Source organism: Natrix helvetica (assembly GCF_964273705.1).
Source record: "Natrix helvetica genome assembly, chromosome: 2".
NCBI classification, from domain to species: domain Eukaryota; kingdom Metazoa; phylum Chordata; class Lepidosauria; order Squamata; family Natricidae; genus Natrix; species Natrix helvetica.
Window position 1 is genome coordinate 228,761,461 of NC_138552.1, and position 22,364 is coordinate 228,783,824.

The following is a 22,364-nucleotide window of genomic DNA, read 5'->3' on the forward strand; positions in this document are numbered from 1 at the left end:
GGAGGAGGAGGAGGAGGAAGAAGAGGGCTTACAAGATTCTGTTATTACAGCCAATCTCAATTACAGCCTTCTTGTGGAATTGAATTTCTTTCTGATCTACCTAGTGGGGCTGACATCAGCATAGCTCTTCTTGAGGGGTCTTTGGAGAAGAAGTATTATTTCATGCTATCTTGAACTCCTAACCATCTAACAAGATTATCAAATATTTTATTGTTTCTCTACACTTAGTTCCAAGGCTTTACACATGCACACCTATCACTGATAATATGAAGTGTTCCACAGCTTCACCTTCATGGCTTTGTTTTTTGTGAAGTCCACACGTTATCTCTGCTTACAGTGTGAGCCCTGCAAGGCATTTTTCTACTACCATACCTAGAGAAAGCTTTTCTTTCCACCATGTCCTCCAGATGCCTTTAAGCTCAACCACTTCACATGAGAGCTGCTTGTTTATTTATAGCCGGCTTTTAATCACACTTGGGTATTTTTAAAATGTCTTGCCTGGTGATATCGGAATTGCTTTCATTCATACATTTGCTTAAATCTCATTGTTTGTCCAGCAATAGCAGAACCAGAAAGGTACTATATAGCAGTAAATCCAGCAGCCACTTTCTTCTGGAAGCCCACTTAGGAGAAAATCCTAAAGATAAACAATAAAAGCCTATGAGATATGATTAAAGCACAAGCATGTTCCTTGAAAAATTCATGCCACACTCTTCCCCAACTCACTGCCCTTAAGCTGTGTAGGGTTGTAAATGCCATCAACCTTAGCAGCAGGACTACTGACATGCTAGCTGGCAACATAGACCTTATAGTCCAACATTGGAAGGGTGTCAGGGTGGATGAGATTACTCAACACAGACTCAACACAGTTCAAATCAGGCTGGTCTTGAGCTTTTGCACAGTCTCATTGCACTGAGGCATATGTATGGATTCAATCAGGGGCAAAGTGCATTACAGAAGGACTATTTAGCCTTGCCAGAGGTAAAGAATTCATAGAAGATAAATTGAGAGTAATGGAATAAATGAAGGATTCAACTACATGAATGTTTTTGGCCCCACTGTCTCGTCATTGTCATCAATTAAGTGTAAGTTTCTCAATTAAATGTAAATGTATTAAACTTAAAATAGTTTAATAATAATTTAATAAATACATGAAGTGGCCTCTCTCACACCACTTCATGTTGCCCTGGAGAAACATTTCAAAGGTACTCAACATGCAGCTTCAGTAGAAAGAAGGGAGTCTAAAGAAGGTTTATTTTGGAAACGTCCTTAAGTTTCTGTCTTTGAATCCAGGCAAAGCATTTTAGACTGCTTTTCAAGTGAAACCCAGGGACAGATATGGAAAAAACCGTACTCAGAAATCTCCTAAGGCATTCTAATATAAAAGACCTCGAGCAAAAGTGTTAAAAGCTGCTTCACACACTTTCAAAAGGACGTCAATTCGGATTATCTAGGGAAATAGAGGGTGGGGTGGAGGATTATTTTGGGAAAGGTAAGATTAAGCAACGATCAAGCAACGAATTAGAGCCTACCAAGGTTAAACATCAAGGAAACAGAATACCCACCAAATATTTATTTGCATTTCTTTTTTCTTTGGCTGCAGCCAGACAGCATTGTAATGCTACTTTCCTATCTGTGAGGTGACGGGAAATTACGTTGGCATAAATTATGCTGCCCTCATTATCTGATCCTTATTCTGCCTCAGTGATATGTTTTACTGTTTTCATGCAAAACAAGTTAAGCAAATTGATTGATAACCATGACCTGGATGACTGAGAATCTACATAGACGACAACTAGTTTAGCTGCCTGCTGTTTTGCCTAACCAAGAGGCTGTACATGCAGGAGTAGATTTCAATGCTCTTCTGAAAGAATGCTAGAGTCCAAAAATAGTTCAGTTCACAAGTCACACATAGGGAGGAGATGACTGATCATGAGTGAGCTCCACCTTTGACTGATCCTACTACAAGACTGGCATTACTGGTAGTAAGTGGCAACTACCAGCAATGAGCTACGAGCACTCAGAGGTAGCCTATGGAGCAGACATAGCAATAGAAATATGACAAAGTCTAGCCATGCTCGACACAACGTTGGCAGAAGCAGCAGAAAACTTGCAGTATGCTCATTGATGACACAATCAGTAACACCAGCAGTACTTGAGAGTAGCCGTCTAGCTTTTCAACTCATTTCTAAGCAACTTAGAACTGAGGAGAAATTTCCTGACAGTTAGAACAATTAATCAGTGGAACAGCTTGCCTTCAGAAGTTGTGAATGCCCCAACACTGGAAGTCTTTAAAAAGATGTTGGATAGCCATCTGTCTGAAACGGTATAGGGTTTCCTGCCTAGGCAGGGGGTTGGACTAGAAGACCTCCAAGGTCCCTTCCAACTCTACTATTGTATTGTATATTTTTCCTGAGCTCTGGTGGTGCAGTGGTTAAGATGGAGTATTGCAGGCAAACTCTGCCCACAGCCTGGAGTTCAATCCTGACAAAGCTCGAAGTTGACTCAGCCTTCTATCCTTCCAAGGTCTGTAAAATGAGGACTCAGATTGTTGGGGGCAATGTGCTTACATTGTAAACTGGCCAGAAAGTGCTGTAAAGCACTTTGAAGCAGTATATGAATCTCAGTGTTATTGCTAAATTTAGTAATAAGAACGCTAAAATATCCAGTAGTCTTCAAAAGACCACCATTAAACCTGTGCATATAAGAAGCCCATGTAAGATTTGACCTGGCATTATGTCATCAGGTGCTGCTGAAAAAGCCAAGCATTTGGTGTCTTCAACAGGTGAAGTCAAAATGGCTGGGGGGGGGGGCAGGTGATAGCTAATATTTGAGAGGGAGGGAGGAAACCCATTGAAATAGGCAATAGAATAAAATAACTAAAATAGGCAATAAAAACTAGGCAGATACTAGCCCCTGACTATGGCATACATCACATAGCTAAAGAAACATCATAGATCACATCCATGGTAAAAACTGTGTGAGAAGGAAACATTACTTTAAAGTTGTAATAGCAAAAAGAAAAATTCTTTAAGCTACCCCTACAATACATTCACTCTTTTTCATATTATCTAGTCTACACACACACACAAACACACACAAACACGTATTTAAAGTTAGCCAAGAAACTCCCCATTTCTTCTTTAATGTGGACAGCAGAAAGAGTTTGGGGTTTGCTTGTTTTTTGCCAACCACATCTGAACCCAAACAGACCAGCCTCAGGTCTTGACTTATTACTATCTTCCTGAATCTAACCCTAAGATAAAGGTAAAGGTTCCCCTTGCACCTATGTGCTAGTTGTTCCCGACTCTTGGAGGCGGTGCTCATCTCCGTTTCAAAGCCGAAGAGCCTGGGCTGTCCAAAAACATCTCCATGGTCATGTGGTCGGCATGACAAAATGCCGAAGGTGCACAGCTGTTACCTTCCCACCAAAGGTGGGTCCTATTTTTTCTACTTGCATTTTTATGTGTTTTCGAATGGCTAGGTTGGCAGAAGCTGGGACAAGTAATGGGAGCTCACTCCGTTATGCAGCGCTAGGGATTCGAACTGCCAAACTGCTGACCTTTCTGATTGACAAGCTCAGCATCTTAGCCACTAAGCCACAATGTCCCTTTTTTTAATCTAATCCTAGAGAAAGTTAACACAATATACAATATACAAATGTGCTTAAAATGGTACGTTACATGCATGCATGTATACATACACACATTCATTCATACATACATACATACTAAAATTCTACTTCTACTCAACTTGGCAAACAGTACTTAATAAGAAAAAGGAGCAAAAGTTACTATTCTCCTTTTCTCAAGCATGACTGACTATGTGTGAGCCCAAGAACAATTTTGGTCAACTCTCAAGTAAACATGGCATAATGTGGTATTCAACCACATCTGAACTCAAAAAATGTGACTAAGTTTTGCTATAGTGGATTTACAATAGGCTAGCCTGAGGCTATGGTTTATTATTATCTTCCTGAATCTAATCATAGAGAAAGGAAACTCAGTGCTTTTACTAAGCTACTACTGAATATGAGATGAGCAGCTATACAAATTAGCACGAGGTGCGTATAATAAAGTTAGTAGGTAAAAGCAGGGTCAATTTGAAATTCAGATCACCAAGATCCACTCTCAATGGTAAGTCTGTGTAGCAAGATGTCATCAAGGTGCTAACAGAGATGAAAGATGCCGAATTGTCACAGCAAATGGAGGGATCAAAGGACACACAGTCTCAGCTTCTTACGAAAGTTGTTCTAGCATGTGACTATTCTCCCTCTCTCTCCCCCTCCTTCCCTTCCTCCCTCCTTTTCTCTCCCTTTCTCCCTGTCCCTCTTTCTCTCTCCTACTCTCTCACCTTCTTTCTCTCTTTCTCTCTCCTCTCTTTTTTCTCTCCCTTTCTTCCTCTCTCTCCCCCTCCCTCCCCACCTCCCCATCTCTCTCCACCTACCACAGCCAAGGCCACAGTAGCTGATTGTTCTGATTATTCTTACTCTTACTCCAGAGCAATAAAAATACAAATCCTGCTATTTGGTGTTGGGAGGGGGAGAACAGCACAATAAGCAACTAATCCCAAGGTGTAGCTGTGAGCAATTTGGTATTCCTCTGGCTTTGCGTTCAGTGTCATTGGCATTCAGACAGATTTAAATACTTTGCTTATCCATGAAGCCTGATTCCAGAGTTACTATTTTCAAGATCACCCAACATTTGTAGGAAGCCTTTTCAATTCTGCTGTGCTCTGCTTCTCCTCTTTGGACAAAGATACTGTTTATCCTTGCAAGGAATGTTTACCTCTAATGTTTATCAGCTGACCTCTCGCCCAAGCAAATATCTTCAAAGAGGCAGCAACTACAGGAGACAATACTAACATCAGAGGTGATAAGAGCACAGATAAGTGAGATTCCAGTTAGGATGCTCTGTGCTCTTTGGGGATAATTTGTGCACTCAGAAGTGTGAATGACACTACAGTGAAAATGTGCCAGAACAACAATTTACAAAAACAGTTTGTTGAATAACCCATAGTGGTCTGGTACAGATACAATGCGGGGGGCTAATGTTAAACTATTCTGGGGTGAATGTTAAACCATATTGTAGATTGGTGTCTGATGTTGAGTAAACCAGGTAATAATATGGAATTGAATGTAAATATTAAATTGAAAAGAAATATGTCCTCTTTAATGTTGTTGTTAGTTGCGAAGTCGTGTCCGACCCATCACGACCCCATGGACAACATCTACCATCTTCTGGAATCCATTTAAGCTCACACCTACTGCTTCAGTGACTCCATCCAGCCACCTCATTCTCTGTCATTTCTTTCTTTTGCCCTCAATTGTTCCAAGCATTAGGCTCTTCTCCAGGGAGTCCTTCCTTCTTATTAGGTGACCCAAGTATTTGAGTTTCATCTTCAGGATCTGCCCTTCTAAAAATCAGCCAGGGTTCATCTCCTCTATGACTGACCAGTTTGATCGTCTTGCAGTCCAAGGGACTCACAGAAGTCTTCTCCAGCACCATAGTTCAAAGGCCTCTTTACTGTATATTACCCTAACCCTAACCCAACAGGACAGATGGAAGAATGAATACAGTTAAGGTCAAACTGAAAGAAACACTGAGAGGGATTCTTGATATTTGAATGAGAAATTAAAGGGTAAGAATGTCCTTCCCAAAAGAAGAGTGATCAGAATACATTGTAGGACTCTTCAATCTTGACCCAGGCTTGGCACTACTTTCTCCCTGCGTGCTTTCAAAACAGCCAGTATATATGGAAGTGTCTATAAATTGTTTCTGTTTCTGTACAGCAGGGGAACTAAGAGATAATGTTGCAGTTTACCAAGTTGGTTGTTGCCACGTAGGCTGGATTTTTCCAGCTTGTCCACCATAATAGTAGTTAAAAGAATTCTCCAATGTTGGCAACCTTCTGATATGTTGGATTATAATATCCATCATCTCAGCCAACATAATTATTGTCTGAATGTGTTGACTAATAAGTGGCATCATCCCAGTGAGCCCTGCTATCATTTAGGATGATGGGAGCTGTAATCCAACATTTCTGGGTTTGGAAGGCAATGGTTGGGGAAGTTGAGGTGAACACATTGGTTTTGAAAAAAAGGAAACTCAGTACCAAATTGTTATTTTACTCACAAATGTCTGCATCACTTGTGCTTTAACATACTTCAAAAGGTGTTATTGTTGAAGATAACATGAGGTAAATTTATTTTGCTGTGCTGAACTCTTAGGTAGAAGATGGGTGTGATACAAATGTGATAAACAAATTCTTTGGCCTTTTTCCCCTCTTTCTCCCTCCTATTTCTTGCAAATACTTTTAAGCCTGCTATCAATGAGTCTTTTTATGCTTTCTTCAGTAACTGTTAGCAGGATATATAACTAAAGCTGCCTTTGTTATTTACTTAAGAACTTGCAGTGGACAGTCCCTCAGCTAGTGGAAGAATTAACTGAAAAATAAATAGGTCAGCTGTATTTGAGATTATGAAATATTTGAGATAAATTTAACTCGGCTCAGCACTAAACTTACTGTGTTTCTTCCAAAAGCTTCTTCATCTCCGTTATACTCCTGCTATTTAACAGCAGGTCCAGAAGGTTTTGAGATTTCATTGGCTCCTTGTATTAATTCATCAAGATATGATGCTTTCCCCCAAATATCAGCCTTCCCTGACTGAAGACTTTTCAGATTTGCTGGAGCCACTTCGTATCATCTCTAGCTAGCAGATCCACTCACTTAGGCCCAATCAAAGTTGTAATAGGCTCTATGACTTCTGTCCATAAAGTCCATAGCCAAAATAGTTCCAGGACCTCAACATTCAGTTTATAAAATGTTCAATTTTTTAATGATTCCTTACTCCTTTTGTATCACAAAAAAAGCATTTTTCCACCCACCCTATGTCTATACTTTATTTCTCAATAGATCTTGATACTCCAAATACTCAGCTATTGTGAAGAATTTCTCCCTCTACCTGACATCTCCATTTTCATGAAAATGGATCTTTTGGATCTCGATTTCTTTCATTATTCTTTTGCCTTTCTGTGTTGTCATTTTGCATCAAGGCAGTCATGTCTAAAACAGGGAAACAAAAGTGATACGGGCATATATCATAGGTGTATCTATTCACTTATGTGTATAAATCTAAGCTGCATAATCAAGGCTACAAACATTTGGATGACCACCAGGAAATGGCAACTATTTGCTGCTATCTTTGTGGCCCAGATCTGGTAGCCTTGTACCTGGGAGTAATGTCTATAAATAGAAAAGCAATACACCTTACTAAAGCAATGAAAACTGTGACCAGAGGATCAGAGAAATGCTTGAGTTCTGCCTGACTTACCTCTGCTGTTCTTCCTACTGGTGGAACTTAATGTTTAAAAGGTTACGTAGCTCTTCAAAGTCTTACATATAGAAGATAATCCTCTATAAAGGTAATCCTAGCTTTTTCTGCCTTCATCCCACATTGTTGCTTTGCCTCTCCAATTCCTCTTAGCTTGGGGAAATGATGGATGGGACACTTTTTTTCACCAATCCACCGGAGAGTTCTTAGCATCTTCAGTGAGACTGTGGCTAACAATGGACATGAGCAGAAGTTGTGTGTCTATAAGTGTTACAGATGTTCATTTTGCCTTTAAAAAATGCAAAAATACTCTGCATCCTGGATCCTCTGGAGAAAAAAAAAAGAATTTCAGGGTAAATCTGATTCTTATGGCATCTAGCATTTTCAAAATTCAGCTTAACTGCAAAATTTATAATTGTAGAAATGAAACCTAATTTTCTACTTCAAGATTGTTTTCCCCTTCCTTCCTTCCTTCCTTCTTTTCTTCTTGCTTTTTTATCTTCAGGCCTGAGGGAAAACTTGAAAGCCTGTATTTTGTGGCATGCATGTTGATCTTGATAAAGGCATTGTCCAACTGATGATTTTCAGGTGTTTTCTATCATTACCTATGTGTCATTTGCAATTTTTGAAGAAGAATAAAATAAAATGTCCTAAGAAGTCATCATGGTAAATGTTCAGCCGGAGGGGAGAGATGGGTGGGTGCGATTTATCAAGTACATACATTTTTCAGGAAGAAATTTGTTCATTAACAAAGCCACAATTACTTCTGAAGAAGACTACTACTAGTAGAGAAATAAATTCCATTATTTTTATTGTTAGCCTGAAGACAAGCTTTCTGAAGTACCCTGACATTTTTTAGATTTGGAAGTATAAACTCAAAGTACCAAATACTACTGATTTGGGCAAGACCAGATTAAGAGATTGAGGGCCATTTGTAGGGACTCTGCCAATCAAAAAGTACTGTTAAATTATGTGATAGCAATAGCACTTAGATCTATATATCACTTTACAGTGCTTTACAGCCCTCTCTGTTTACAGAGTAAGCATATTTCCTCCAACAATCTGGGTCCTCATTTTACTGACCTTGGAAGGATGGAAGGCTGAGTCAACTTTGAGCCTGGTGAGATTTGAACTGACAAATTGCAGGCAGTCAGCAGTCAGTAGAAGTAGCCTGCACTCTAGCCACTGTGCCACTGCAGCTCCTGGTGGCATTGTTATATAGAAGATCAATTTCATATAGTAGTCTAGAAGGTGGGAAACTGAGTTCTGGTCCTATGTTAGGAACAAAGATAGTTGGGTGATTATGGGACAATCACTCTCTCTCATCCCTAAAAGGAAAGCAATGGCAAGGCACTTCTGATAATATTACCAAGAAAACTTCATGGATTTGTTCATGTTTTCACTAAGATTTCAGACTGATTCATGAGGCAATGGTGGTAACAGTTCCTATGATGCATTATGATGCCAACTAGCTTCTCACCTATTCTGTTTGCAAACTTTAATATAGGTACCATATTATATATATATATATATATATGTGTGTGTGTGTGTGTGTGTGTGTGTGTGTGTGTGTGTGTGTGTGCAAAACATGGATCCCTTTTTATCATATCAAAGTCATTGGGAAAACTATCTTACTTATTTTCGATATTTGTTCATTTAATAAAAGTAACCTGGGTTTCCATACTTCTGGCAGAAAGTAAGCAAATCTAACAAATATAATGAATAAAATAATAGCACATTTTAAAACCACAATACATAAAGCAGATTTCAGAAAGGAAAAAGGAAATGAAAACCAAAATGCTGAAGACGTTTTTCCCCTCTGAATATCAGATCTGTAAAGGCTCCAAATTCAAAATGCAGATTTTTCTGTGAGTACTCTGGAAAAAGGCTATCTTTTCTCACTCCTAATCAGGAAGTGAAACGATTCAAAAATGGCAGTTCCCCGGGGCTCAAAATAGTACATTTTAAATATAATATGAACATGTTTGGATAGATCAGCATAGGTGTTAAGAAGATTGTTATGTACAAGAGCCAGTTGGGTACAGAAATTAAATAAACATCTACCATATTTTCTATGCAAAGGATAGAATTCTATAAAGTATAAACAAACACTATCTATTTATACTGTAGCCTTCTGAGCTTCTTTAACTTTTCTAACCTGTAAATATAGTTGCAATCTTTGTTCCTTTTTTCCTTACGTTTTTTTACACCATTTAATTCAGAAGAAATATTCCATTTTTCTTACCTGTGTGTTGGAGAAGCCTTATTCAGCTGGCATTGAGGGAAGTGTCTATTTCTGACATGATAAATATAGGGGAAGCTTATGTATCTTTTTTTGTCATCTATTCCTAAGCTCTGCTTTCCATTCAACAGATTTCAAGAACTCTAAGACAGTTTTACAACAGTTTTCCTTTATTATTGCAGGTACTCCTCAACATACAACCACAATTGAGCCCAAAATTTATGTTGCTAAACGAGAAATTTGTGAAGTGAGTTTTGCCCACTTTTCTTGCCACAACTGTTAAGTAAATTCCTGCAGCTGTTAAATTAGTAACACCGTTTTTAAGTGAATCTGACTTTGCTTGCCAGAAGTCACAACAGGGGATTATATGACCCCAGGACACTGCAACCATCATAAATATGAAACCAACATCTGAATTCTGATCACATAACTATGGGGATGCTGCAGTGGTCATAAGTGTGAAAAATGGTCATAAGTCACTTTTTTCAGTGCCGTCGTAACTTTGAATGGTCATTAAATGAACTTTTGTAAATCGACGACTATCTGTATAGATGAATAGATGAAATGAGTCCAGTCATTAACAGTTCCGATTAGCTGGCCTGGCACATGCATAACTTCTACCTCCTGGCAGATATATATTTTTAACTGGTATTTTAGGGCAACTGTTTTTAAACTTAACTTATGGGATTTTTTAGGGGTTTTTTTAAAACAATGTTTTAGATACTTTACTTAGACGTACAGTTCTTTTTTAACCTCCTCCATATCTATCTATTTAACAATTTAACAATTTAATTATTTAATTATTCATGTGATGTATTTTCTGTATGGACTGTACACCACCCCGAGTCCCTTTTGGGAGAGGGGGCGGTCTATAAGCGCAAATAAAAGTAAAGTAAAGTAAAGTCTATTATGGGTATCATACCACACTGCTCAGTTACCAAATACAGTGCTCAGATGTCCAGAATGATGCTGGATAGACTGGATTGTTTTAACATCTGCTCTCCATGTACCTCCAGTCTCTAGGACTCAACTTTTGCTCTGCTTTCATTATCTCTGATGCAGGGCTCCATCCTGGATTGCAAAACTCCAATCAACCATTGGATGGCAGCAAAGGCTCGGGTGTTCTGAAACCCTTAGTTGTCAAATGATGCCCTTGGATTGTTGTAGCTCAGACATGGTGACCCTACACTCTTCTGGCTTCTAATGGGACTAGGCTTGGAGGCAGTAAGAGTATAGTGGTGAGGCAGAAAGATATGTGGTGGGGTGAGTTGTAGCCAAATAAATAGCTGGGGCAGAATAGAGCTTCCAATATTTTATCTCTTTCTGTACCACGATCTATTGGTTTCTGTAAAAAAAAACTCTGAACATTTCATCCATATGTGCCTACTGTAAGTGAAGGGCAGTAGGGGAAGAAACAACAAGAAAGCCGTGTTATTTACTGGCCAATAATAATTCTGTCTCTTATAACATATAGTAGGATATCATTGTTGATAGCACTGAACAGCATTGAGAAATCTAAAAGGACTAAAAAGGACCACTTGAAAGTCTAAAAGGACCACAAAGGCTGCATTCTCTCATCTAAGTCCCAGTAAAAATCATGTACCAGAGCAATCAGTGCTAGTTCTACCCCATGGCCAGGTCTGAAGCCTAAATGAAGTGGATCCAGATAACACATTTGTAATTGATTCTCCATCACCTTCCATAAGAAGTAGAGAACGTGCAAAATTGTCACATCAAGCCTGAATCAGAGATTGTAGTTGTTTTTCAGTTGGAAGTACAATCAGCTACAAAAAAAAAAGCTCATGGTCATCATTCTTTCTTTCATTTTGACCTCCTTTCTTACGGGTTTTCTAATGAGTGGGTGGGGGGAACCTTTTTAATCCTCAGAGGATTTTGGAATATTTACTCAATTAATCACCTGCCATTTAATCTATGAATTGTATCAGTGAAATTAACTGGCTTTTTCCCAGACTCCCACTTTCTTTTTAAGACAGAATTGAAAGGATAAAACATCTTACTATATTATACATGCAAAAACAAGCGTTCCAGTAATAATGGAAAACTAACTTTAATTAGAGGAAAATCAACCTGTACAAAATTTGCATGTTCCACGAAAGAACATTTCAATGAATACCTAAAGCACACCACCCAGAATTAAAAGTGCTCTTTTTAAAATTCCAGTCCAAGTGCACGACCAATGGTGGGATTCACATTTTTTTTACTACCGGTTCTGTGGGCGTGGTGTGGCTTGGTGGGCGTGGCATGGCTTCATGGGCGTGGCATGGCTTCATGGGCGTAGCAGGGCTTGGTGGGCATGGCAGGGAATGGATACTGTAAAATCTCCATTCCCACTGCACTTCAGGGGAAGGATACTGCAAAATCCCCATTCCCTCCCAATCAGCTGGGACTTGGGAGGCAGAGAATAGACGGGAGGGAGGGCAGTGAAAGGTGGTATTTACCGGTTCTCCGAACTACTCAAAATTTCTGCTACCAGTTCTCCAGACCTAGTCAGAACCAGTGGTGGGATTCAAAAAAAATTACCCTTGTGGTGGGCATGGCTTTGTGGGCATGGCAGGGGAAGGATACTGCAAAATCCCCATTCTCTCCCCACTCTCAAAATTTATTCAGAAAGTTCTCCAGAACCTGTCAGAACTGGCTGAATTCCACCTCTGTCACAACTATATAAAATCCTGTAGGAGTCCAATTTCTAATTCAATTCAATTTCAATTTATTTGTGCTTCTAGACCGCCCCCTCTCCCAGAAGGGACTCGGGGCGGTGTACAGTCCATAGAGAATATCACAAAAATACAATAAAAAATTAAATATGTACAGTTTGGAGGAGGTTAAAATGCAATTAAAAGAACTGTACAAAGCTAAATAAATATAATTTTTTTTAAAATCCCTAAAACAGACACAACAGATTAAAAAACCCTAAAATAACCAGATAATAATACATTTGTCAGGAGGGACAGTTGTAATTATGCCAGGCCTGCTAATCGGAACAGGTGAGTCTTCAATTTTTGCCGGAAGGAGCGGAGGTCAGAAGTGGTTCTAATGTCGGGGGGGAGGTCATTCCAGAGGGTTGGGCCCATCACAGAGAAGGCCCTACTCCTTGGTGTCGCCCGTTGGCATTGCCTAGTGGACGGCACCAGGAGAAGTCCCTCCCTGTGTGAGCGAATTGGCCACAGGGATGTATGTGGGAGGATGCGATCCCGCAAGTAACTAGGTCCCGTGCCATGGAGCGCTTTAAAGATGGTAATCAGCACCTTGAAACGCACCCGAAAAACCACAGGTAGCCAGTGCAGCTCGCGCAGGAGAGGTGTTACGTGGGAGTACCTCGTACTCCCCATCACAGCCCGCGCGGCTGCGTTCTGAACCAACTGCAGTCTCCGGGCGCGTCCCAAGGGCAGCCCCATGTAGAGAGCGTTGCAGTACTCCAGGCGGGACGTCACCAGCGCATGAGTGACCGTGCGTAATGCCTCAGGGGACTGAAGAAGGAGGGAGGGAGCATTTTTACAGCTAAGGCCACACTGATTTTTAAAACTTTCTTTTTAAAATCAGTGTCCTGCCAGGAAAGAGATTGACAGTGATATCACCAATAATGGGATGATCCCAAATTTGTGTTTTGCTAGGGTAGAAAGTTTGAAGAAATTGTGGGAGGCTGATTTTTTTTTATAGTGTATTTAAATATGTACGTTTTGTGCTAAATGACAATATGTTTTAATTTTAGCTGTTAAAAACAAACTAAACTAAAATGCATTATAATGAAGGTGCTCCTTGGCCCATAAAAAGAGCCTTGCTTAAAGAAATCCCCCCCCCCCAAAAGTCAGAAATTATGTAATTAGTAAGGTCTTGGTGAAACCTGTCCACAAACTGAGCCAATGATGCAGGATTACTGTAATATCAGATAGAAAAGCAAAATGTGCAGGTTAAGCTACAATGCAATGTGTTTTTTTATTATTTTCTATCGTAGTTGGTCCTACCTTTAGATAAGGAGCCTTATCTATTTTACATTTATAGTTTACGTTTATGGTTTGGAAAGGCTGCGTTGGAATTATAATTCTGAGGGGTTGCACAGGTTCTGCTCACATGGCTTTTGCTAAGATTGATGTTAAGAAAAGAAAGCGGTTTGTTGTTTAAATGGGGGTAGGAGAGTGATTGTTGGAGTCTGACCTCTTGGCACAACCAAGAGATTTATCAAAGGGTGCATGTGACTAAGTTAAGTAAGAGACACAGCCCCAGCTTGAAGGAAACAGCTGCTCATTTTTGCTTTCACACTTGGCAGCTGGACAAAGAAGGGAGATGTTTGTGTTGAATACCTCTGCAAAACTGAGTACAGTAAGTGATTTTCCCTGTTGTCCTTGGGTTGGGAATGTGTTTGCATTTTTTTTAAAGCCAGGAATACTACTTTTTCTCTTGTAGCTGCTTTCGTAAAAGTTGAAATCTAGATTGCTATCTCATGGATTTACCGTAGTTCCACAAACTTATCTTTTAACTAACTAATAAACTAGGACCTGGGGGTTTTTGCTTCAGGGAAAGAAAAATAAATAAAGCTAGCTAGCTTAAACTACAGCGTTGTAATTGCTTTTCAAGGGTATTCGGCTTGGCTTGCCATGTGCGGTTTAGAATGGGGGATGCTGTTATTTTAAAGAGCGAATACTCACAGCTGCAGCTGCTGTTGTAGTGTTGCTGTTTGCCGGAGAAGCTGTAGCTTGTACAATTCTTCCTCCCCCAAAACAAGGTACAAGAATGCGGTCCTGCTTATGTTGTGCCGGCTATTGTTTCCTTACAATGTCACGAAGAGGCTCACGATGTCAAGCGCCTTGTATAACAGTGAGACTTCTTCTACGGCAATTTAGAAGAGAGCTCAGCACTTTTCAGTGGCAGCTATCTGGGGAAAACACATTGCTGACTTTGGGCTAATAAAAATGCAGCAGACGAATACTATCATGTATCACGGTGCCAGACAAGACTTCCAAAAATATTGTTCCTGTCTGCATAGTTATTGGGATTGCCAGGAGAGAACTCCTTGTGGCAGGACAAGGAGTCCCTTAATTGCTACTAGCTGTTGGGATTTGCTTTAGTTCTTGATAAGGACTCTGTTGTCTTGCTATGTGCATAAATTACTTAAAAGTCTGAGGGGAGGAGGAAAGCTGATTGCCTTTAGGGCTGTTGTCAGCTTCTAGGAATCTCTGATTGGCCACTGTGAGAAATAGGACGCTCCCTGGCTGCACTTTGGGTCTTGATGTTCTTTTTTAACTCAATGAAACAATTCAAGGTTGCCCTTGGAGCCAGAATTATAGAGGCTGAAACGGTCAGTTGAAGGTGATGTGACAAATAAGCCACCCTACCAGGATTACTGCTAGTTGAGACAGGAACTTTAATTCCTACCTGTGATAAGTCTTCTTTGCATTTTATGATCACTAGTGGCATTTGAACTTGTCTCTGTGCCTACATTTTTGCTTTAAAATAAATATCTTTTTTTACACATGGCAGAAGAGTGAATGCAAAGTACTTTAAATTTCTGTAGTCATAATGATACTGCAAGCTATAGAGGCTTAGATGATTTCCTGGCTTGTCCATGTTGACAATTTTGATTGGACTACTATTTTAGGAGTGGAAAAGTGAAAGCAAAGTGTGAAATGTCATGCTGGAAAAGGGAAGAACAGGAATGACATTTGTTTTGATTTTACAACAGAAGTCATGGCAACCTAAAGGAATCCACAGTTATGATTATTAAGTATAAGTGGCTAAGATTGATAGGTGTAGTTTGGACTAGCGCAGGGGTCAGCAACCCACAGCTCTGGAGCCGCAGGTGGTTCTTTCATCCCTCTGCTGCGGCTCCCTATCACCGGTCAGCTCCATAATTGATAGGACTTTCGGTTAGGACAGGTAGAAGAAAAAGGATGCCGCACTAGGAGAAGATTCTATGGTGGGGGAACCGGACTTCTGGTCAGCTCCAGAATTGAATGGGGGGCTTCCGGTTAGGACCTTTGTGGCTCTTTGAGTGTTTAAGGTTGCCGACCCCTGGACTAGTGGTTTAGGCATCAACTTAAAAGCGAGAGACTATGAGTTCTGATTCGGCTTTAGCCATGAGAGCCTGTTGGGTGGCCTTAAGCCAGTGTTATCGCTCCATTGAACTCACCCGGGAGGGTTGTTGCTGTGGGGAAAATAGGACCAGGAAGGTGTGTTGAATAGGTTTGCTGTTTTGGGTTATTTGTAAAAATAATAAAGGCTGAATACAAATAAAATAAATAATCTAGATCTCCCAGTTAACTGAAGGAATTATATTGTCCATCATTTAAATGCTAGTACTTGATTGTGTGCATGGGAATTTCCATTGCTGTATGGAAACCTGATTGCATTCTGTTTCTTTCCATGAGATAAGTGATATAGTCTCACAATTTTCCTGCATTAATTCAAAACCTTTCAAAAATTACTTGTCTTTTTCTTGTTTTCAGCAGCTAATGTTTCTCTGTTCTATTGCAATAGTAGCAATACAGCAACCATTCTATGTCTAGAGCTAGCAATCCACCAAATTTTAAATGTTAAAACTTTCTGCCTGTCCACCTAATAATTGGGCATTCTGAATTAGGATTATCATTGCGCTAGATAAGGGTTTTAAATCTTTCTCCCTTTTATCATGAAAATTGGTCCTCAGAAGTACTGATTGCCTGGATTAGGGGAAACACATGTATACATAAAAAGATACTTCAAGGGAATAGTTTTCACTAGAAAATTGGGGGAAATGAAAAAGGTTAATCTTCCCTCCTTGTACCAGGATCTTAATCCAGATTACTTTTAAAGGGAACAGAAAAGCAGTCATGCATTTTACAATCCTTTTTGCGAAAGAGATGCCCAAAGTAGATCTTTCACATTTACAACTTTTCCCCCAAGGCCTTTGTTGTGGTTTGGGAGGGGAAAAGAATATTCAGTACCAGATAGCCTACTTCTAAACTATTATGGAAGGAAAATAAGGAACAGAGTTTATTGGATTTTCCCAGAGAAAAACAGTGAGGTTTTTTTTCTAATTTCTAATTCAAAGTTAATACCCTGATCATTGATCTCTCTCCTTTTGGCCAATGAGAGTTGAAACACAGACAAGATTCAGGAAAAGATTCAGTCTTTAACAAAAAAACATAGGACTCTATATTGCCTCTTATTTTCTCTGTTCATGCCAGTGAAATTGTATTTTTTAGCATATAGTATACTCCCCTTAGTAAACCTGTGGGTTAATTGATGTGGAATTCTATGAGAGAGAGACACACGGTGTGTGAACAAAAGATAGCAGCAGGGGTCAGGAATGTGTGAAATCACATTTAGGAGTTCCCAAACAAAATTAATGGATTTTCCATTCACATGGAAGGTGTTAATGTAATTGCTGTAATTGAACAGGTGAATTTTAGTGGGAAGAAAACACTAGAAACAAAATACTAGCAGGGAGGTCAAATAAAAGTGAAGGCATGATCTTTCTAAACTACAGAGTTTAGAACACAAGCAAAGCATTGCATGTACAGTAAAGATATTGCTCCCAGGTTATGTCTCAAAGAAAGTCCCAGTATACACAAGGATTTGGGACTTCATAATATAGCCCAAACCTTCAAAATTCTGATGTTCAAATATTCAACTTAATTCCTAAATCTTACTGGCTGTGAAGTTACCAGCTTTTCCTCTGAGAGGCAATATCTTTATCTTTGGCCTGGTTTATGGAAATGTAGAAATTGTAAAAAGCCTCTTTGACAGAAGAAAAAGTAAGCACTCCTGTTTAGATGGTATAGTTGCTTAAAGTTGGTGCAGGAAATAAGTTGTGTTTATCTCTTCAAATATGTGGTTCGAAGAGAGCCTTGTCTGAAATCTAAAGTGAATTCAATTCCAATTTTGCATTATGACAATCATGTGTATTGCCGATGAATCTTATTTGCAACAGTAACCTTCCCATTCTAATTACATTAAAACATGTTGAATTACAATGCACTCTGCAGGGCTACATTGACTGGGAAGGTGCCCGATTGAGGATGATAATCTATGGCTATTACATGGGTTGCAATAGTTAAGAGTTGAACTTGGTTGTGAGAAGACCCAGAATTATGTCCCTTATCACTCATGGAATTCACTGGAAGGGAAGATTGTGGCTAGATGGATAAAATGAGGAGAGATCCTATAATATACTACATAGGGTTTCCTGAACTGGCATATTAAACAGATACAAATAACAACAAATACAAATTTTGAACAGAACAGAATCTTTATAATACAATACAATAGTAGAGTTGGAAGGGACCTTGGAGGTCTTCTAGTCCAACCCCCTGCCTAGGCAGGATACCCTATACCGTTTCAGACAAATAGCTATCCAACATCTTCTTAAAGACTTCCAGTGTTGGGGCATTCACAACTTCTGGAGGCAAGCTGTTCCACTGATTAATTGTTCTAACTGTCAGGAAATTTTTCCTCAGTTCTAAGTTACTTCTCTCCTTGATTAGTTTCCACCCATTGCTTCTTGTTCTACCCTCAGGTGCCTTGGAGAACAGTTTGACTCCCTCTTCCTTGTGGCAACCCCTGAGATATTGGAACAATGCTATCATGTCTCCCCTAGTCCTTCTTTCTCTTAAGCTAAACATACCCAGTTCCTGCAACCGTTCTTCATATGTTTTAGTCTCCAGTCCCCTAATCATCTTTGTTGCTCTTCTCTGCACTCTTTCTAGAGTCTCCACATCTTTTTTACATCGTGGCGACCAGAACTGAATGCAGTATTCCAAGTGTGGCCTTACCAAGGCATTATAAAGTGGTATTAACACTTCACGTGATCTTGATTCTATCCCTCTGTTGATGCAGCCTAGAACTGTGTTGGCTTTTTTGGCAGCTGCTGCACACTGCTGGCTCATATTTAAATGGTTGTCCACTAGGACTCCAAGATCCCTTTCACAGTTACTACTACTGAGCAAGGTATCATCTATACTGTACCTGTGCATTCCCTTTTTGTTGCCTAAATGTAGAACCTTACTCTTTTCACCATTGAATTTCATTTTATTAGATAGTGCCCAATGTTCAAGTTTGTCAAGATCCTTCTGTATCTTAAGCCTATCTTCTGGAGTGTTGGCTATTCCTGCCAACTTGGTGTCATCTGCAAATTTGATGAGTTCCCCATTTATTCCCTCATCCAAATCATTGATGAAGATGTTGAAGAGTACTGGGCCTAAAACAGAGCCTACTCCACTGCATACTTCCCTCCATGTAGATGCAGTTCCATTGAGGACTACACGTTGAGTGCGGTTGGTCAGCCAGTTACGAATCCATCTGGTGGTGATGCTGTCTAACCCACATTCTTCTACTTTATCTAGTAGTAGGTTATGGTCTACCTTATCAAAAGCCTTACTGAAGTCCAAGTAAACTATATCAACGGCATTCCTCTGGTCCACTAATTTTGTCACATTATCAAAGAATGCAATAAGATTAGTCTGGCATGATCTGTTTTTGACAAATCCATGTTGGCTTTTGGCTATTACTTTGTTTGCTTCTAGGTGTTCGCAAATTCGTTGCTTGATTATTTTTTCCCAGAATCTTTCCTGGTATTGAGGTCAGGCTGATAGGTCTATAGTTTCCTGGATCTATTTTTTCCCCTTTTTGAAGATGGAAACTACATCAGCTCTTTTCCAGTCCTCTGGTAGTTCCCCAGTGTTCCAGGATCTCTGAAAGATATTATTCAGTGGTTCTGAGATCTCGTCGGCTAGTTCCTTCAGAACCCTGGGGTGTAGTCCATCCGGTCCTGGTGATTTGAACTCATCTAGGTGCTCACTTACCATTTTCTTCCCTATTTCAATTTGTGTTCCTAATCTGATTTTTGTGGTGCTGCTTTTGATAGGTTGGACTGTTTTATCCCTTTGTGTAAAGACAGAAGCAAAACATGAGTTAAATAGTTCTGCTTTCTCCCTGTTGCTTGTCACCTTCTTGCCACTTTCTCCTAGCAATGGACCAATTGTTTCCTTAACTTTTTTCTTGTTTTTAACATGTTGGAAGAAGCTTTTTTCGTTAATTTTTACTTTTGTGGCAAGCCTTTCTTCATTGTGAGCCTTAGCTTTCCTCACTTCATCTTTACATTTATAATGTAAGTTTTCACTTATGGAAAAAGCACAATTGTGCTAAAGAAAAACTAATGTGATCATCATATACTGGTGCCTTTATGAGGCTACACTATAATGAAAGAACTAAGTCCATAGTGAATATTCCCTCCAAAAATGGCTTGGGTAAATAAATTAAGACTTATGTCATTTATTGAAATTGTTGATCAGACACTAAATATAGCACAGAGTTGGTCAATGTAGCTTGATCCCTGTTTCATATTGTAACCTCTTTTGAGGGAGGGGCTTGGTTTCTCCTGATCTGATGAAGAATCCTGATTGAATGGAAACATTAAACCTAAATCAATGTAATAGCTCTATTCTTCATAAACATGGTTATCTTAGGGTTTTTTTCCCTGTTTTTTATTGATAGGTGCTTTTTGTCTTTACCAATTTCTTTTCTAAAGAGACACTGAGATTTTAATAGCAATTGCAACAGTTATATGTTATAAGAGCTGTAGTGGTGCAGTGGTTAGAATGCAATATTGCAGCTAACTCTGCTGACTGCCAGGAGTTCGATCCTGAGCGGCTCAAGGTTGACTCCATCCTTCTGAGCTCTGTAAAATGAGGACCCAGACTGTTGGGAGCAATATGTTGACTCTGTAAACCGCTTAGAGAGAGCTCTAAAGCAATATATAAGTCTAAGTGCTATTGCTATTTTGTCTTATTCATATCTGATGTTTCATCTTCTACTGATGAAACATCTACTGCTGGGTTTGCTATTATTTACAATACTTCACTTGATTTCTCTTTATAATAATTAAACTGTTTACAAACTTTTTTCAATAGAATATAAATATTTCAGATGAACAAATACAGTGATTGCGCTCTCAAACTTAAATTGACTATTTGGGTTTTAAATTTAGAGACAGCAAGGAGAAATACTTTTTTTTGTTAGTACTTGTATTTCAGCCATTTCTTTGCCTGAACAAATTAGAGGAACTATTATTATTTTTGTATAACAGTTATATCTTGCTGAGTCAAATTATATTCACAAAGCAGCTTACAATTAAGATAAATAACATTTATTGTACTTTCATTAACAGTTGTGAATAACGATCATTCTAAAGTTGTGGCAAACCATCCATCAGGAAGGTAGAGCTGCTTTCTTTTGCAGTTGTTGCCCAACCTATTCTCATTTATAAAAGCTCTGCACAAACTGTTTCTGAGATGCCACTATGCAGCGTTCAGGTTTAATACCCAAATGGTGCTAGGAAAATAAACATAGCAGCTGTCTGTTACTCTTTAAAGCAGCTGCATCTTATGCTGTTGCTGTCCTGGGAAAGAAAAGGCACAGCTGCTTGGACTTGGAGAGATGACCTACATTCAAACTACCATGTGCTCTGCAACATCTTTTTGGAATCTGGACAGTTCTATTAACTTTCTACAAAGATGAACTGAATTATAAACCCTGACGTAAACAGCTTGTTTCTCATCATCTTTCCACAGTTTTTTCAAGTGTCACAGAGAATGCAACTTACAGTTATTGAATGGGGCCCTTCCTGCTTTTCGTTGCTGTGGTGAAAGTGTGGCCATTTTTTTGACAAGGGTCAAAGGACGATGGAGTCCAACACACTTGGAAAAGCTGCAACACTTGATGAACTACTACATACCTGCATTAAAATGTTTGGTACAAATCTTAAATATATATTTTAACTCATCTAAACACTTTCCTCTTACCAGTAATTTACTGTGTGCTGTGTATTAACCCTACTTGTTGCCTGGCCTTTCATTCATAGTGGCTTGGATTCATAGTATTTGGACTAATAGATTTAGTAGAGTTATATTTTATCTTAATATTATTTTAATTCAGGGTTGTTAGTTTCAAAGTTTTTAGAACTTTCCCTATAAGCTGAAATTATGAACTATTTGAGACTGGCCAATTTAAAGCATTCCATTGCAGTACTGACAAATTAAAATTAATAGAACGTTTTAATAAAATGCTGCTTGCACCTGGCTAAATACAATCATATGTGAAAAATTGGTCCATATTTTGGTTGTCACGGGACAAAATTATGGTAATAAAAAAGAATTGCTAAGTTGGCCATTCTTGAAGTGTACCTGATGTACTTCATCAGCCAAGCACACTGGGTAAAAACTATGTTCATCATAAATTCAAGTCAGTTTCTTATACAGAAATTTGTATTGATATATCTAGTTCATCAGCCAGTTCTAAGAAATAGTACATAAATAGGCTGGAATATAAGACAAAATGGCACTGGTAAAGTAGGGATTAAAATGCAGTACTGCAGGCAAAATCTACCCACAACCTGGAGTTCAACCCTGATCGGGCTCAAGGTTGATGTAAGTTTCCATCTTTTCAAGGTCAGTAGAATGAGGACCCAGACTGTTGGGGGCAATATGCTGATGTTGTAAACCACTCAGAAAGTGCTATAAAGCACTATGGGGTCCTATATAAGTCTAAGTGTTATTGCTATTGCATCACTAGGACAATATCTGTAAAATAAGTTTGCAAATTTGATACAGTCTGACCATACATTGGAAAGACTGTTTAAGGAAATTGAAGTCCAATACATCGAGCAGGTATCAGATTTGGGAAATGTATCCTAGAGAATTGCCTGGTGTACCCACATTTTTACTCTCTAATAGTGTATGTCAAACGAATGGATTTCTCTGATAAATTCATTTCATTCCACAACATAAAACTTTGTTT

At 39.1% G+C, this 22,364-nt stretch overlaps 1 protein-coding gene across 5 annotated transcripts in view; it reads left to right on the forward strand.

Annotated features, from left to right (window-relative positions):
* The window catches only part of RASGRP3 (RAS guanyl releasing protein 3), a 77,753-nt gene that overhangs the window by 16,704 nt on the left and 38,685 nt on the right, over nucleotides 1–22,364 (forward strand). Inside the window, exons 1-2 of one of the 5 annotated variants that reach the window (XM_081945266.1) lie at nucleotides 13,465–13,913; nucleotides 21,140–21,320. In XM_081945266.1, coding sequence (XP_081801392.1) covers nucleotides 21,251–21,320 — 70 coding nt within the window. In that variant the 5' untranslated portion in view covers nucleotides 13,465–13,913; nucleotides 21,140–21,250. The other 4 variants (XM_081945267.1, XM_081945269.1, XM_081945268.1 and 1 more) reach the window with 4 other exon arrangements.